General features: G+C 47.3%; 1 protein-coding gene across 1 annotated transcript; it reads right to left on the bottom strand.

Annotated features, from left to right (window-relative positions):
- Positions 1-207: 207 nt before the first annotated feature.
- Positions 208-822, bottom strand: LOC142488194 (uncharacterized). The gene has a single exon (XM_075588569.1). It carries the CDS (start codon positions 820-822, stop codon positions 208-210), a length of 615 nt encoding a protein of 204 aa, XP_075444684.1.
- Between the last annotated feature and the right edge of the window lie 14,420 nt (positions 823-15,242).

Below are 15,242 nucleotides of genomic sequence, written 5' to 3'. Positions count from 1 at the left end.
AGGCAAAATTGTGATCATCGAGCTTGTCGAGCTACTAGGCGTCGAGCGCCTTCAATGTACAGCAGGTTTTTGTGGTCAGTTAATACTGTATGGTGTCTGGGTTTTCTGTACCTTCGACGAGGTGTCTCCACTCTTCCAATGCCATCTTCATGGCTAGGAGTTCCCGATTGCCTACGTCGTAGTTCCTTTCGGCGGAAGACATTTTTTTTATAAAAGAACGTGCATCGGTGCAGTCTGGCTTGAGGGGTCTTCTTCTGTGACAAGATAGCTCTGGCCCTGATGTCGGAAGCGTCCACTTCTAATGTGAAGGTCAAGTTTGGATCTGGGACGTAGGATGGGTGTAGAGACATAGGCGGTCTTTAGACTGTTGAAGGCTTTGGTAGCGGCAGCAGACCATGAGGCGGGATCCGAACGTTTTTGTGTCAGGGCCGTAATGGGTGCTACAACCGAAGAGAAATTCTGGATGAATCTGCGGTAGTAGTTGCTGAATCCTAGGAAAAGTTGCACAGCTTTTAAAGTTGTGGGACAAGGCCAATCCAGGGCCGCTTTTACCATGGCAGGATCCATGGCAAGGCCGGTGTTGGAGATGATGTAACCCAGGAATGCTGTAGTAGTTTGGTGGAACTGACACTTCTCCAGTTTAGCGAACAGGTGGTTTTTTCGCAGACACTGGAGTACCTGCTTGACATGACCCGAATGTCTGTGTAAGGATTTGTTGAAGATTAATATATCGTCCAGGTAGACTACAACATGTTGGTTAAGGAGATCTTCATTGACAAAGTCCTGGAATACGGCCAGAGCATTGCAAAGGCCGAATGGCATAACGAGGTACTCTTAATGTCCATCCCTGGTGTAGAAGGCTGTTTTCCACTTGTCACTTTGGCGGATGCTCACCAAATTATAGGCTCCTCGCAGGTCCAATTTGGTGAAGATGGTGGCCCCCTGTAGTCGGTCGAAGAGATCGGAGATAAATGGTAGGGGGTATCTGTTTTTGATGATGATCTTGTTGAGACTCCGATAATCAATGCAGGTCTAAGGAATCCTTTTTTTTCACAAAAAAGAACCACACCCCCTTTTGTAGCTTCTCCTGAATATAATCTTTCATGGCGTTGGTTTCCAGAAAGGAGAGTGGATAGGAGCATCCTCTCGGGAGTACTGAGCCGGGCAGAAGATTGATGGGGCAATAGAATGGACGATGAGGTGGCAGACCCCCGCATCGTACCATGTCAAAAACGTCCCGGAATTCAGCGTAGACTTCAGGTACGCATTTTCTCTCCTCTTCTGGTACAGTAACCCCGCATAATTTTTTGGCGGTGGTAGCGTAGTTATTGAGGCAGTGAGAACTCCATTGAAAAGGTACTGCGTCAGTCCAGTCTATTCACGGGTTGTGTAACTGGAGCCACGGAAGACCAAGAATCACATTAACCGAGGGGGTATGGATGGAGTCCAACTGGATTCTCTCCGTATGATCCTCACCTGTGCGTAGTTGATAGGGTGCGGTTTGTAGGGAGATAAATGCTGGTTGTAGAGGTCGACCATCAATGGCTTCAAGGCGGCTCATAGGGTGTTTCTTGTGTATGGGGAAATCTTATTTCTCTCGGCAAACCCCTGATCTATGAAGTTGTCCCCCGACCCAGAATCCAAAAATGCCAGTGCAGTAGTGTGGAAATCTTCGCCAGTTAATGTGACAGAGACTAAATTCCTAGTTGGCAATTGTTTTTTTGTAATACACTGAAAGCCAGACAGAACCCCTGTAGATAGCACTCTAATCCGGTGTGAGATTGTGATTGACTTAAAATATCTTTATTAATAACAACTTCATTAAAATATTGGGGTTTAAAAAAATAATTAAATAATAACCAATAATAAACAATACTTTACATGCCCTTTGCAGCACCATTTCCTCTGTTCATAAATAAGCTGCAGCGGGGGTAAATCATAAGTATATAAAAAAAAAATTTGAATAGGAGAAGTGGCCAGTGTTTCCAGTGCGAGTCTCCTGGCTCTCACTGGGATGTGGCGTTTCTCCACTTGTTTGGGCAATTGAGTGCCTGGTGTCCTGCGTTGCAACAGTACAAGCAGACTCTAGCACTACGTCAGCGCTGTTTCTCAACGGAGGACAGCTTGTTGCCACCGATTTGCATGGGTTCCTCGACATCTGGAAGGAGTGGTTCAGCCATACCTGTGTAGAAACTGTGGGATCTTGGGGTACCTTGCCGATGCCAAGTTCTTTCTGCTCTCCTCTCCTGCAGTCGCTGGTCAACAGGATGCATAGGCGATGAGTTCCTTGAGGTCCGTGGGACGCTCTTGCGTGGCGAGCTCATCCTTCAGGGACTCCGAAAGGCCTTGCCAGAAAGCGGCTGTCAGTACTTCGACGTTCCATCCAGTCTCGGCGGCAATAGTGCGGAACTCGAGAGCATATCGGGTGACGGGACGATTACACTGGGAGATATGCAACAAGGAAGAAGCAGCCTTTACCTTTCGTCCAGGCGTGTCGCACACTCTGCGGAACTCCTGGGTGAAACATCCGATATCATTAGTGAGATCCGATCTCCGTTCCCAGATGCGTGAGGCCCAGGCAGGGCATCATCGATGAGTGTAAAGAATCGGGGAACACGTCCTTTGCACGTCCTTTGTGCACCCCCGCTTTTATAGTGTGCCACGGAGCTTAGCTCTGTCCCCTCAGACGCGCCGTGCTTCTCTCATGCGCGGCACACACACGGGACGATATGCACAGCTCCCCAGCTGCGTGGCAAGTACTCATTAGCCTACTTGTCTCCTGCAGCCAATCCTTGCCTCCGTGGATGCCGCTCCTCCGCTCCAATTCCTTTGCTACTGGTTCCTGTTCCTGTTAAATACCCTGCAGTTCCTTTCACACATCACTGAGCATAACTTGTTGTAGCCTTGAGCTCCTGCGTCCATTGTGCCTTGCTCCGTGTCCTGTGTTCTCTTGGAGTTAACCTTTCGTGTACGAACCCGGCTTGACTTTGGAACCCCTCTGGATACTGACCCCGGCTTACCCTCGACTCTGTGGAGATCTCCAACCCCGACCACGGCTATACGGACCACCACGATTCTGACCTCTCCAACCCCAGACCACGGCTAACGGACATGACTATTCTGAACTCTCCATTCCAAGACCTTGGCAAGTATCGACTAACCCACTCTCTCCAACCCAGACCCGGCTACGTTTGACAATCCGCCTGCCAGGCACGCTTCCCCTGCTGTGGGTGCGTGGTTTACTACTTCCACACCTCAGTACCGGGGTCCTGTCTTGCTCGTGGGCAGCGCAAGCGTTACAATAAGTAGCGAAATTATATACGCCACTGAAACAAGGGAGTAATCCCTGTTCAAGTAATGTGCCTTTAATCTAGCAGTGTGGTGGTTAACTGCTGGTAGTCAATTAATAAACACCACCTGCCTGATTTAGATTGCTTACAAAAGCCTGTCTGTTGAGACAGGAAGTGACTCCTTAGCTCACTTGTGAGCTGACCTTTGGAGACAGAGCAGGGTTTCTTGAGTCTCCCAGGAGAGACTGACCAAGAGAACACAGATCTCTGGAGCTGACCATGGAAAACTACTAAACCTGAAGCTGACACACCCTGAGGGAAGGGAGGTGAACCAGGAACTGAGAAGATTTTCCCTCCAAGAAACAGATAAGACTTTCATTCTTAAGAGACTTCTTATATCTGCTTATTTCATGCTATGTGTTTGGGGCTGGGAGAAATGCTTGACTAAGGGAAATGTGAATTAATTGCATAGTGTTTCACTTGAAATACTCCCAAGTGAATAGAAACTTTGCCCCCCCCCCCCCTGTGTTTGGATGGATTTCCTGATGAAAAGGAAAAGTCACAATAAAGCCTTATTATAATTTCACCTTATAAAAGTCTCCAATTGTGTACCTCTGTGAACGTCCGTCTACATATGGTGTCCGAAGTGAGATGAGAGGTTTCTTTGAAGTTAAAAAGGACCGGAGATTTTTATGTGAATTTTTTTTTATGCTTTTTGCCTACAAACAGTCTGAGCAACTTAGAAAAAAAAACTCATGCAGCAGCGATCAGAGTTAAAGGGATACACACCACTGAAACTTACAAAACCACAGATGGACTCTTTGCCCAAATCCCAAGAGGAGAGGAACTGCTGAAACAGCTAAACCTTATTTGCCTATCACAAAGTGTAATATGGTCATTGAAATAGGGGTTTTGCCTTTCAGCCATAGTCAGGGTTCAAGAAGTGAGTCAGCCCTTAAAAAGGGATAGGTGTTTGTTGTTTTCAAAAGTTTCGCTGAAGCAGTGAATACAGATGGTGACCCACGAGTGGTACTGATTTTGCAAATAAAGGTTGCCACACCGCATAGGGCTACCAGCTGTGAATGGAGTATATGCAGAAAAGTGTGAAAATTGATACAAGACTGTGCTGAAGCAGGGGAATTTATAGCAAACAAATGCTGAGTGTAAAATTGCCCTATAGGGGAAAAAGGGATTGCTGAACTGTGTAAAAGGTTTTTCAAAGTCAATTGCTGAGTGTTGAGTCACCTGCCGGGAATGAAAGAAATAGTCCACTGCAAAGAATGTTTTTTTTTCTGCAAGTAAAAAAAGTCTGCCTATATATATCTTGGGAGCAAAACCCAAACGGTGAAGTGTGAATGCCATAATACCCAAAGATGAAAATGAAAATTACTGAACTCAGGCAGAAAACCAAATTCTGTTGCTGAAGCGGAGGGATAGCACCTAGCAAATAAATGGTGTAAAGCAAACAGAAGTTTTTTTTTTCCTAGCAACTACACATTCAGCATACCTAATGAGAGATTATACCTAGCAAGTAAATGGTGTAAAGCAAATAGACATTTTTTTTTACCTAGCAACTGCACATCTTGTATACCTGATGAGAGAAAATGCATGCACAGTACTGCTGATATTGAAAAAAAAATACCCAAGAAAGAAAAGTCTACAGAGATGCCTGTGAGAGCTACGACCTCTACAAGCAAAATATGCCCACCTGTAGGACTTCCACAATTGGGGGTTCCAGCAAATACAGTGGCAACAGCTGCAACAGTGCCTCCTGAGGTCAGGAAGAAAATTACACCTGATAGCCTAAAAATGGAGGACAAGATGCAGCGTTCCTGTAATGAACCCTACCCCACGGAAGAGTGGCCCTTCCAGTCCAATAAAGAGGAAGACATCTCTTACGGGGAACCCGAACCGAGTCACACCCACAAAACACCCCAAGAATGGTGGGGGTGCCTGAACTCGGCACGAACAGAAAAGACCGCTCCCTTTTTTTTTTTTTCTAAATTTTTTATTAGGCAGATAAGTCATTACATAGTATAAACAGTACAAGCAATATATCAGCCTAATGTACATTTTTTCTTTTTCTTGAGTGAGAAGAGAAAAGGAAAGACTCAACGTCTCCCTGACCTACTGTGGTCCATCGGGGAGGCGCGATTATGGAAACAGAGAGGGAATAGAGAGGGGAGAGGGGGTGTGGGGGGGGGGGAGGATGGAAAGGGAATGGCGGGGGGAGGCCTTGATCCCGTATTCCTTGTTATTTCTGGTTTGGGCTCTAGTGTGGTTTATACCTTTGGTTTATTAGGGGGCGTTTCGCCTTACATGCACCATATGGGTGTACCATGGATCCCAAATTTTTGTGAATGAGGTAGAGGACCTCTTAAGGAAAGTAGACAATCTCTCCATGTCCATTACTTCTTGCACCCTTCTTATTATTGTTTGTTTTGAGGGGGGAGACACTTTCTTCCAGGCGGCAGCCACCGCACATCGGGCCGCCGTTAGAATGAAGGAGACTAATTTTCCTGTTGGCCGGTCCAGGTAGTCTAAGGGCCTGGCCAACAGGTAAGTCAGCGGTTCAATGGGTATTGTGAGGTCTGTGACCTCCTCTATTAATTTTTGTGTTGTTTCCCAGTATTGCTGAATTTCCGGACATGACCACCAAATGTGGGCAATGTCCCCCTTTTGACCGCAGCCTCTCCAACATAGATCGGATGCCAGTGGGTAGATTTGATTTATTCTAACTGGGGTAAGATACCAGCGGAACAGTATTTTGTAAATATTTTCTTTGATTGTGGTACATATAGAAGTTCCTGAGGCATTTTCCCAAATACTTTCCCAGTCCTCTCGGTCTATAACTATATCCAATTCTGCTGCCCAATGCAGCATATAGTCATGTGTGGGGGCTTCTGTAGCCCTCTCCAGCTCTTTGCAAATTTGTGTTATTAGACCTTTCTGGTGGGCTGTTTCTCTGCATAGCCGCTCGAAACCTGTGAGAGGGGGAAATTCCAATGTTGGGATAATGTTTGAATAAAGTGCCGAATTTGTAGGTACTTGAACACGTTCAGTCCTAATATTTCATATTTGGCTTGTAGGTTTTGGTAGCTCATGAACTTCTCGAGGCTCAAGAGGTCGGCAATCGCCTTAATGTTTTTGGTTTGGAATTGGTCAAATTGTCTGGGCTCACAGCCAGGGGGAAATTTCGGATTTTTGTGGATTGGTATGAGTTGGGATTGTGGTGTTGTGAGCTTGTACTTGAATTTGCTTTTTGTCCAGGTCTCCCAAGTGTGTCTCATTGGGCCTAATTTGAATTTGTTATTTTGCATGTCCTCCTTGTTCAGGGACCAAAGGCAAGCCGGCAGTGAAGGCGTTCCGGCATATTGCGTTTCTATGTCCAGCCAGCAATATTGGTTTGGGTTTGCGTTCCAGACTACCACATGCCGCAATTGGGTGGCCAGGTAGTATTTTGTGATGTCTGGAATTCCCAGTCCTCCTCTCCCCCTTGATGCCAAGAGAACAGTTCTGGGGACTCTAGTTTTTTTACCTTGCCAAATAAAGTGGAAGATTAATTTTTGAATATTTTTCAATTCTGAGCCAGGGATGTGGACCGGGAGAGTCTGGAAGTAGTATAATAACCTAGGGAGTATGTTCATTTTAACCGAGATCATTCTCCCGATCCATGATATTTGATATCCTCCCCATTTTTCCAAATCTTGTTTGATTTTATGGAACAAGGTCGGATAGTTATGCTTATATAGAGATTGGTAGGTCCTCGATATCTTAACCACCAAGTATTTGATACAAGAGGAGTTCCAACGGTAATTAAAGTTTAGTTTGAGGAGTTTCACCTCTGGCTCTGGCAGACTTAAGTTCAAGACTTCTGACTTGTCATTATTTATCTTATATCCTGAGATGTTTCCAAAATCCCGGAGTTCTTTTTGAAGGTTGGGTAAGGAAATTTGGGGTTTGGAGAGGGTTAAGATGACATCATCTGCGAATAGGGAGATTTTATGCTGCCTATTTCCAATGTCTATTCCCTGGATGTCTTTATTGAGTCGTATTGCTGATGCCAGTGGTTCTATCGTTAGCGCAAAGAGGAGAGGAGATAGGGGGCATCCCTGTCGAGTCCCATTTGTTATCTCGAATCTCTGGTTATTCCCCCCTGGTAGTTTTACCGTTGCTGACGGGTTTTGATATAGTCTACGGACCCCCTCTAGGTATGTGTCTTTAAAGCCAAATTTACACATAGGGGCCTATGCAGAGAGCAGCGAATTTTAAAATTGGCGAATTTATTAAAAAGTAGCTTTTTTGGAGAGTTTTAATCTCCATATGCAGAAAAGTGCGAATTCTGCTATGTTTAACATGGATGCGTGTGGCGAGTTTAAATTGGCGAGATGCGCGCTTCAGAAATGTGTTAAAACAAATTCGCGGCTTTTTTTTTCCCTTTGCAATGGCCGCGAGCGGCAGTTTTTTCTGGCGAGTTAAAACTGAGACAATCGCGCCATTTTATTGGCGCGAACAGCCGCTAGATGCCGTTCGCGCCTCTCTGCATACGGATATTTTTAAACCTGGCGAGATTGAGGTTCTCGGCAGCCGCGAGGCGAGTTTTATAACTAGAAAAGAAAAATTGGCGCGTTTTTCGGAACTCGCCATTTTCTGCTGCTTTCTGCGCGATTTTCTCCAAAAAATGGCGAATTTCGAAATAGCGCTGCTCTCTGCATAGGCCCCATAGTCTGGTCCAGGAATTGCCAGTATATTTTATCGAATGCCTTCTCTGCGTCTAGGCTTAGCAATAGTGCTTTGGTGTCTGTAAGGTGGACATGATCAATGATATTAATTATTTTTCGAGTATTGTCGGAGGCTTGTCTCCCCACGACAAATCCTACTTGATCGATGTTAATTAACCTCGGTAATATTGGGTTTAACCTGTTGGCCAGAATTTTGCTATATAGCTTGAGATCACTATTGAGGAGGGAGATTGGACGGTAGCTTCCACATTGCATCGGGTCTCTGCCTTCCTTATGTATTATAGCTAAATTGGCTAGAGACATTGTTGAGGGAATTTGGTTCCCTTCCATGAAATGGTTGAATGTTTTTAGCAGATGCGTGGATAGAGTTGGCAAGAATCTTTTATAGTAGACATTTGTGAAACCGTCAGGGCCAGGAGACTTAGTGAGCTTTAGTGATTTGACCGCCTCTTCCAGTTCCTCTTTTGAAATCTCAGCATTGAGGACTGTGTTTTCCTCCTCCGTCAGTGAGGGGAGTTGACATTTATTTAAGTATTGAGTTATAGATTCTGACGCTATCGGTTCAGGTCGGCCGTTTTTAGTTCTTAAATTATATAGTTCTTTATAATATTTTGTAAATTCTGCCGCTATTTTGCTTTCACTATATTGGATTTCACCAGACCTACTCTTGATCGCCGTTATCTGGGATCTTCTTTGTATCCCTCTCAATTTGCTGGCTAATAGTCTGTCGGCCTTGTTACCTTTGTCATAGTATTGTTGATTGGTCCATTTGAGGGCCTTTTCAACATCCTCCAGCTGGGTTTGTCTAAGTTTTGTTCTAGCTTCTATTAATGTTTTGTATACTTTATTTGATGGGTTCGCTTTATGAGCTTGCTCTATTACTTTTATACTCGCTGTGAGTTCTTTGATTAGCGCTTGGCGGGCTTTTTTCCTGTGGGATGCGATGGAAATAAATTTCCCTCTGATGGTTGCCTTATGGGCTTCCCATAGGATTGCTGGAGAGGAGACTGTTCCCATGTTGAGAGAGAAATAGTCCTTGAGTGAGGATCTTATCTCTCTCTCAATCTCTGGGTGATTAAGTAGAGAATCATTCAGTCTCCATGTATAGGTTGTTGTTTTTTCAAAGGGGATTGACAGTGTCAGGGTGATCGGGGCATGATCTGACCATGTGATTGAGCCAATATCTGATTCTATGGCTGCCGCCATCACATTTTTGGTGGTCAAAAAGTGGTCTATTCGAGAGTAAGTCTGGTGAGGTGCTGAGTAGAAAGTGTAGTCCCTCTGGCCCTGATGTTGGGTTCTCCAAACGTCCACCAATGAGAACTCACTCAGGATGTCCCTAAACCTTTTCCCCTTGATCTGGGAGTGGGTTGTACGGGAGGGGCCCGCTGTGGCTGATCTGTCCTCGGTGGGGTTTAAGACCATGTTTAGGTCTCCTCCCACTATTATCGATGACAGATATCCCGGGTCAACGCCCTCGAGAACGGTTTGTAAGAATTCTGTTTGGTTCTCGTTTGGGGCGTACACATTGATTAGGACGATTGCCGAGCCCGCGAGGGAGCCATATACCATTAGAAATCTACCCTCTGAGTCCGCCATTGTTTTAACGTGATTGAATGGGGTGCCTTGTCTGATTAGGATAGCCACACCCCTTTTCTTACTACTGAATGATGCAAAAAAGCACATTGGGAAGAATTTTTTGAATAAATTTGGGGGGTACTGCGATGTGAAGTGGGTCTCCTGCAAGAATATAATGTCTCCCCCTGATTTTTTCATGTCCATGAGAGCTAGTCTTCTTTTTCGGTTATTTTGTAATCCCTTAACATTCAGGGAGCGGATTTTAATTGGGGCCTTGGTGGTCATTGTTGATTTCTAGTTGTTCGGGGTCTTGGGGTCCTCCTTTCCCACTAGGGGAGACCTTGTTTTTATGTCCTAGAGTCCCTTTGTGACTTAGGCCGTCTATTGGGCTGGGCCTCTTTCTTGGGGGGGTGTACTGAGCTTGCCATTGGGGAGGGAGATAGGGGAAGGGAGGGGGGGAAGGGGGGGCGGGGGGGTAAAGATCTGCTGGGACAGGACCAGCAGGTGGAGAAAAGATAGAAGTAGGGATGAGGGAGGGGGGGGTAAGGGAGGAGGGGGGAGGGGGGTTGGGGGGGAGGGGGAAGGGGAGGGGAAGTGGAGAGGGGTAGTGGGTGTCCCTGGGGTCCACCTTTAGTGGTGTCTGCTGCCCTGGGGGATGGTTTATTTGAGCGTCTCCACATTTTCAATAAGGGAAAAGCCTGTCCTTGCACTCCCCAACATTGTTGACAAGACTTAACATTGCCCTGTTCGTCATAACTTTTTTGTACAAACTCAGGCAGGGTTTTACATCTCCCTGGGTTTCTTGACAGTTTTCTCAGTGTTCAGTGACCTCCTAACCCTTGTTACATTTTTAATTTTAATGTGATATCACATTTTAGTTCAGGAGAAACATTCCTTGACTGGTGTCACATTGTTAACATAACAGAACATAATTCAACATATCATAACATAACATAACTGAACAACAAATCACATAACATTACATCATCTTGTGCTGGATAACAATCTTGATCAGGCTGAAGCAGATTTTAACATAGCCCTGAAGTTCTGCTGAGCCTTATAGCTTTATGTAGACAGAGTTTATTTTATGTGTTAACCTCTTTCATAGGTTGTTTACTGTGTGTTCTCTGGGGGGGGGGGAGGGTTGTGGTTGCATCTGATTGCATGGTGGGAGGAGGTTCTCCCTTTTAGACCTCCTTTGGTCATTCCTAGAGTGGCTGGGCGCTTCCTAAAGGTAGGGTGGTGGTGGGGCCGAGGGGATGGTAGGTGGTGAGGTGGGGTGGTGAGGGTAGGGGATCTTTGTGTGGGGGCGAGGGGGGGGGGGAGGTGGAGAGAGGGGGGAGGCTCTTTGGGGGCCAGGGAAAGGAATGGGTGTTGGGGGGGGGGGCGGGGAGGGGGGGGGCAGTCTAATTGTGGTGTGTTACTTTTATTTGCTTTCTGTTTGTGTGTCTGGTGCTATTGTGCTACTGCTACGTGTGGCATTTTGTCCCTGCTTGTCGCAGCCTTGAGTGTATTTGCGAGTGTGCTTTAGTGGGTGGCTCAGCAGCTCTCCTGGCAATAAGCTTCTGATACTTGGTTTTGACTCTGTTTGTCTGCCTCCACCTCATCATACATATTATGCCGCGGGGATACATTAGTCTTTGGTCACCGGTCCTTATGGTTAAGTGTGTGGGTGGGGTGGCAGCTTTATACCTAGTTGTCCCGGTTCGGTTCTTATCTCCTCCCTGCCGGATCTCCTTTGATTTCGCGGCACCGGGCCAGGGAGGTCACCCCAGGGGAAAGCGGGGGGGCCGCCTAGGGGGGGGAGGGAGGGTCTGGTTCTCCCCAGCGGAGCATGTCCGTGGAGGTCACTGGTCCAAACCGCAAGGTTGGTCTATAGGGTCCGCTGGCCGTTGGGGCCGCCATGACCGCCAACATCTAGCTAGTGAGAGTGAGCCGCTGAGTGCCGCTCCTTCTCGGCTCGCTGCATGACCCCTCTCCCTCCCCTCCTAGTCTGCTCAGCACTGTCTATTTCACCCGGGATTTTTGGGTTACTCACGTTTGTCGGAGCAATTCGTCCTGTGCCCGGGGGATCATGGGACTGGGGAGATCCGGCTCTTTGCACCAGGGACCCCGCAGGGGAGGGGTCAAGGGCTAAAAAAGCCGAGAAGCCGGAGGTGGCTAGCAAGAAGGGGGTATGATAAGGAAAGAAAGAAAGGGGGGGGGAGGGCCGGGTGTTCTTCTGCTCTCCTCTCCACCGTGTGAAGCTGGTCCCTCCGACTCCCACCGACCAAGACCTCGCCTCATGTTTCAGGTAGGTGGAGTGAGTGGTGCGGGTGGCTGCGTAGGTTTGAGAGCGGTGCTGTTCCCTTGCCGGCTGTGTCTCTTCCCCCGGTGAGTCAGTGTAGTCATCTCCGGCGGTGCTTGTTTTCTCCCTGCGGTGCTTGTTATCTCCTTGCGGTGCTGGTAAGGTGATGCGATGTCTTTGTGCTGTTCTTGGGGACAGTGTCTTTGTGTGTGCTGAGAGTGTGGGGTTGGATTTTTTATTTGTTGCGTTGGCCCCTCTGGCCTGCCAGCCTTTCTGATGACCTGATTGGGGGCTCTTCTGGTCTGGGTCCCTCGGTTCTCCAGCTGGCGGGGGGGGGGTGAGGCTTAGCGCTTTCGCAAAGTGCTCCATGTCTTCCTGGTGTTTAATCGAAAGCATCTTTCCGTTGCGCTGCACCATTAGCCTAAATGGAAAGCCCCATTTATATTTTATCCCGCTGTCTCGCAGTAGTATGGTTAGCGGTCTTAGTTCTTTGCGGCGATCTACGGTGCGTTTGGATAAATCGTTATAGAGTTGTAGGGGGCTGTCCTCAAATGTGATGAGATCTTTGGTTCGGGCAACCTCCATTATTTTCTCTTTCACTGAAAATTTATGGAGCCTTACTATCACGTCTCTCATCCTTTTTGGATCCTCTGATCGTGGGCCAAGGGAGCGGTGAGCCCTATCCAGATCGAGGTCTGTCTGACTTAAGTCCCCACACAGGGAGGCAAAGAGCTCCAGGAGGTAGGTCCTTAGCTGCCCTGGGAGTACCGACTCGGGGATGCCTCTGATTCGTATGTTCTGTCTCCTGTCGCGATTTTCCTGATCTTCTAGGGAATCGCGGAGACTTTCTACCTCAGCCCCGAGCCGAAATATCTCGTTTGCAGCTAGCTCCTGGGCCTGAGTGGAGTCCTCCATTTTGCCTTCTAGTTCCTCCATACGCTCCTTTAGGCCTGTTAGCTCTTGCTTTAATTCTGTGATGGCCGATTTGAGATCGGCCTTCAGCGAAGTGTGCAGGTCATGTAGCATTTCTGCCATGAGTTCCTTCATGTCCTCTCGGGTGAGTGTTGTCGTCGTCTGTGCTGGCGTTTCCTGCCGGTCTTGCCGTTGGGCATTTTGTTTTGGGCCGCATGCGTTTGATGGTCCCGCGCCATCTTGGTTTCTCGCGGCCGCCTCTGTGCTCCGCGGGGAGAATAGTTTGTTTACAGCCTGCGCTGCCAGGGATTTTTGCTTGTTAGCCATGCCGTCCAGGTCTGTGGGTCTGGGGAAGTGCTTTTAGAGGGGGAATTTCAGGGGGAAAGAGCCTCTATTCGTTTATTTATGAGAGGGTCTGGGGAGCTCCTCAGTTACACGTCCATCTCTGTCGGCGTCCTGGCCACGCCCCCTCAAGTCCGCTCCCTTTGATGACGAATATGATCAGCAGGAGACAGAGCGGGAGCAGTGGATCACCGAATATTTCCGTCAGCTATTACAGTTGCAAGAAAAGCTGGGTGGATCCAGTGACGCTGCTAAAATTTCAAATAAAGGAGACCCCAGTATTCCTGACGGGACGGAGTCATCCAAAACAAAAAGGCGGAAAAAGAAAAAGAAAAGCGGTTCTTCACTTACCGTAGAAGGAACAGACACGTCCGCAGATCCTGTGGAGGAAAAGGGGGGCCGAGTTGCCCTTCAGCCTAGAGAAAATGGAAAATTTGTTTCGCGGATAACCAAATATCCAGAGGGCCCAAGGCGGAAATCGTGTACCCCAAAGAAGTGTCTGTCCGGTGCCAACAGTGAGGAACCCTCAACCAGTCATCCCAGGGAAGCAGAGCCGGAACCAGTGAGTGACGATCCCTTGACCAGCCCTGAAGACGCCCTGAAAATTGCCAGGCGTGACTGTGATCTACTTCGAGAACAATTGAAACTTGAGAGAGCAGATAATGCTGAGTTACAGATGACGGTGCTCGCAATTTACTCTGAATCTGGGACAGAATTGGACGATCTCAAGACTGAGCTAGATACTACAAAGGCTACTATTTCCGCCATGGATGAAAAGCAGAGCCAATCTGATCAAATGGTGGCTACGCTAAAGCGGTGGTATGAGGAGGCACCGAAGCAGGTGACAGTCTTCCAGCAAGAGGTTCACACTCTTCGCATAGAGCTGAATGCCTCACAACAGGAGATCAACAGTGTCCGGATAGAAGTGGACGTATCTTAGAAAGAGGTTCAGACACTCCGCAGAGCACTGGATGCCTCACATCATGAGACCAACAGCTGCCGCACAGACCTGGAAGTTTCCAGAAAGGAACTACACAGTCTCACTGAGGAGCAGGACATTGCTAAAGAAACTATTGCCAATCTTAATACAAATCTCCAAGTCTCCCAGAAGGAGCTTCAGACCCTCAACCTAGAGAAGGATGTCTAACGCCAGGAGACTGTCAGTCTCAAAGCAGATGTGCGTAAATGGAAGGAGGACTGCAAAGAGGCCCTGAATAGTACAGAGACTGAAAAAGGAGAACATTTAAGATTACAAAGAAAAAACGTAAAACTCAAAGAAGAAAATTTTAATTTGACAAACGACGTCAAGGAAAAAAATGAAAAGCTGCACGAGCTTAAAGAAATAAATAGACTTTTGGAAGGTGAGAAGTTTGAAGCAGAGCACCGACTGCAGAACCAACTGCAAGGTCTGCGTACGCACCTCGAGAAGGCAGATGAGAAGCAGCGAACTCTGCAGGATGACAATCTGCAGGCTGTTAAAGAAATTCAAGTGCTGCAGGAACGTCTGATGACCCAGTATGTCCCCGCAAAGCAGCATGAGAAACTGAAGGCTACCCTGAGCATCACCAAAGCAACGCTAAAAGCCAAGCTTAGAACCCAGGTGACGCGGCACAAAAGGGAGCACAAGAAGGTCCAGAAACTGAAACAAGTAACTGTGGCCCAAGCTAAGAAGTTCATAGTGCTTCACAATGCAATAAAAATGTGAAAGCAAGCTCAGAGAAAGCAAAGCATGCAGATACATTCCCTGAGAAGAGACTTGCAAGATGCACTCAAAAAACAGGGATCTCTCGCGGATGAGATTACAGTCCTACAAGGACAAGTATTGACCCTGACTAAGCGTCAGTATCCCACAGCCTCAAAAACCCATGAAGACAAGGGTACAGTGAGAGCTGGGAATACCGCTCATCTGAAAGACAAGGTTGCAAAATTTGAACCACCTAAACAAGCACTAGCAAAACCTTCAGCCACCCAGCAGGCAACAAAAGAAGGTACATGTGCTGAATTAAAACCAGAAGAATCCTTAGCTGATGAAGCTGAAAAGATGGGACATTCTCTGGAAGTGGGTATGGAATTGCAACTTAATCTAAAAGG

The sequence above is a fragment of the Ascaphus truei genome, chromosome 2, assembly GCF_040206685.1.
Source record: "Ascaphus truei isolate aAscTru1 chromosome 2, aAscTru1.hap1, whole genome shotgun sequence".
Taxonomy (NCBI): domain Eukaryota; kingdom Metazoa; phylum Chordata; class Amphibia; order Anura; family Ascaphidae; genus Ascaphus; species Ascaphus truei.
This window is presented reverse-complemented; position numbering and strand designations above follow the sequence as displayed.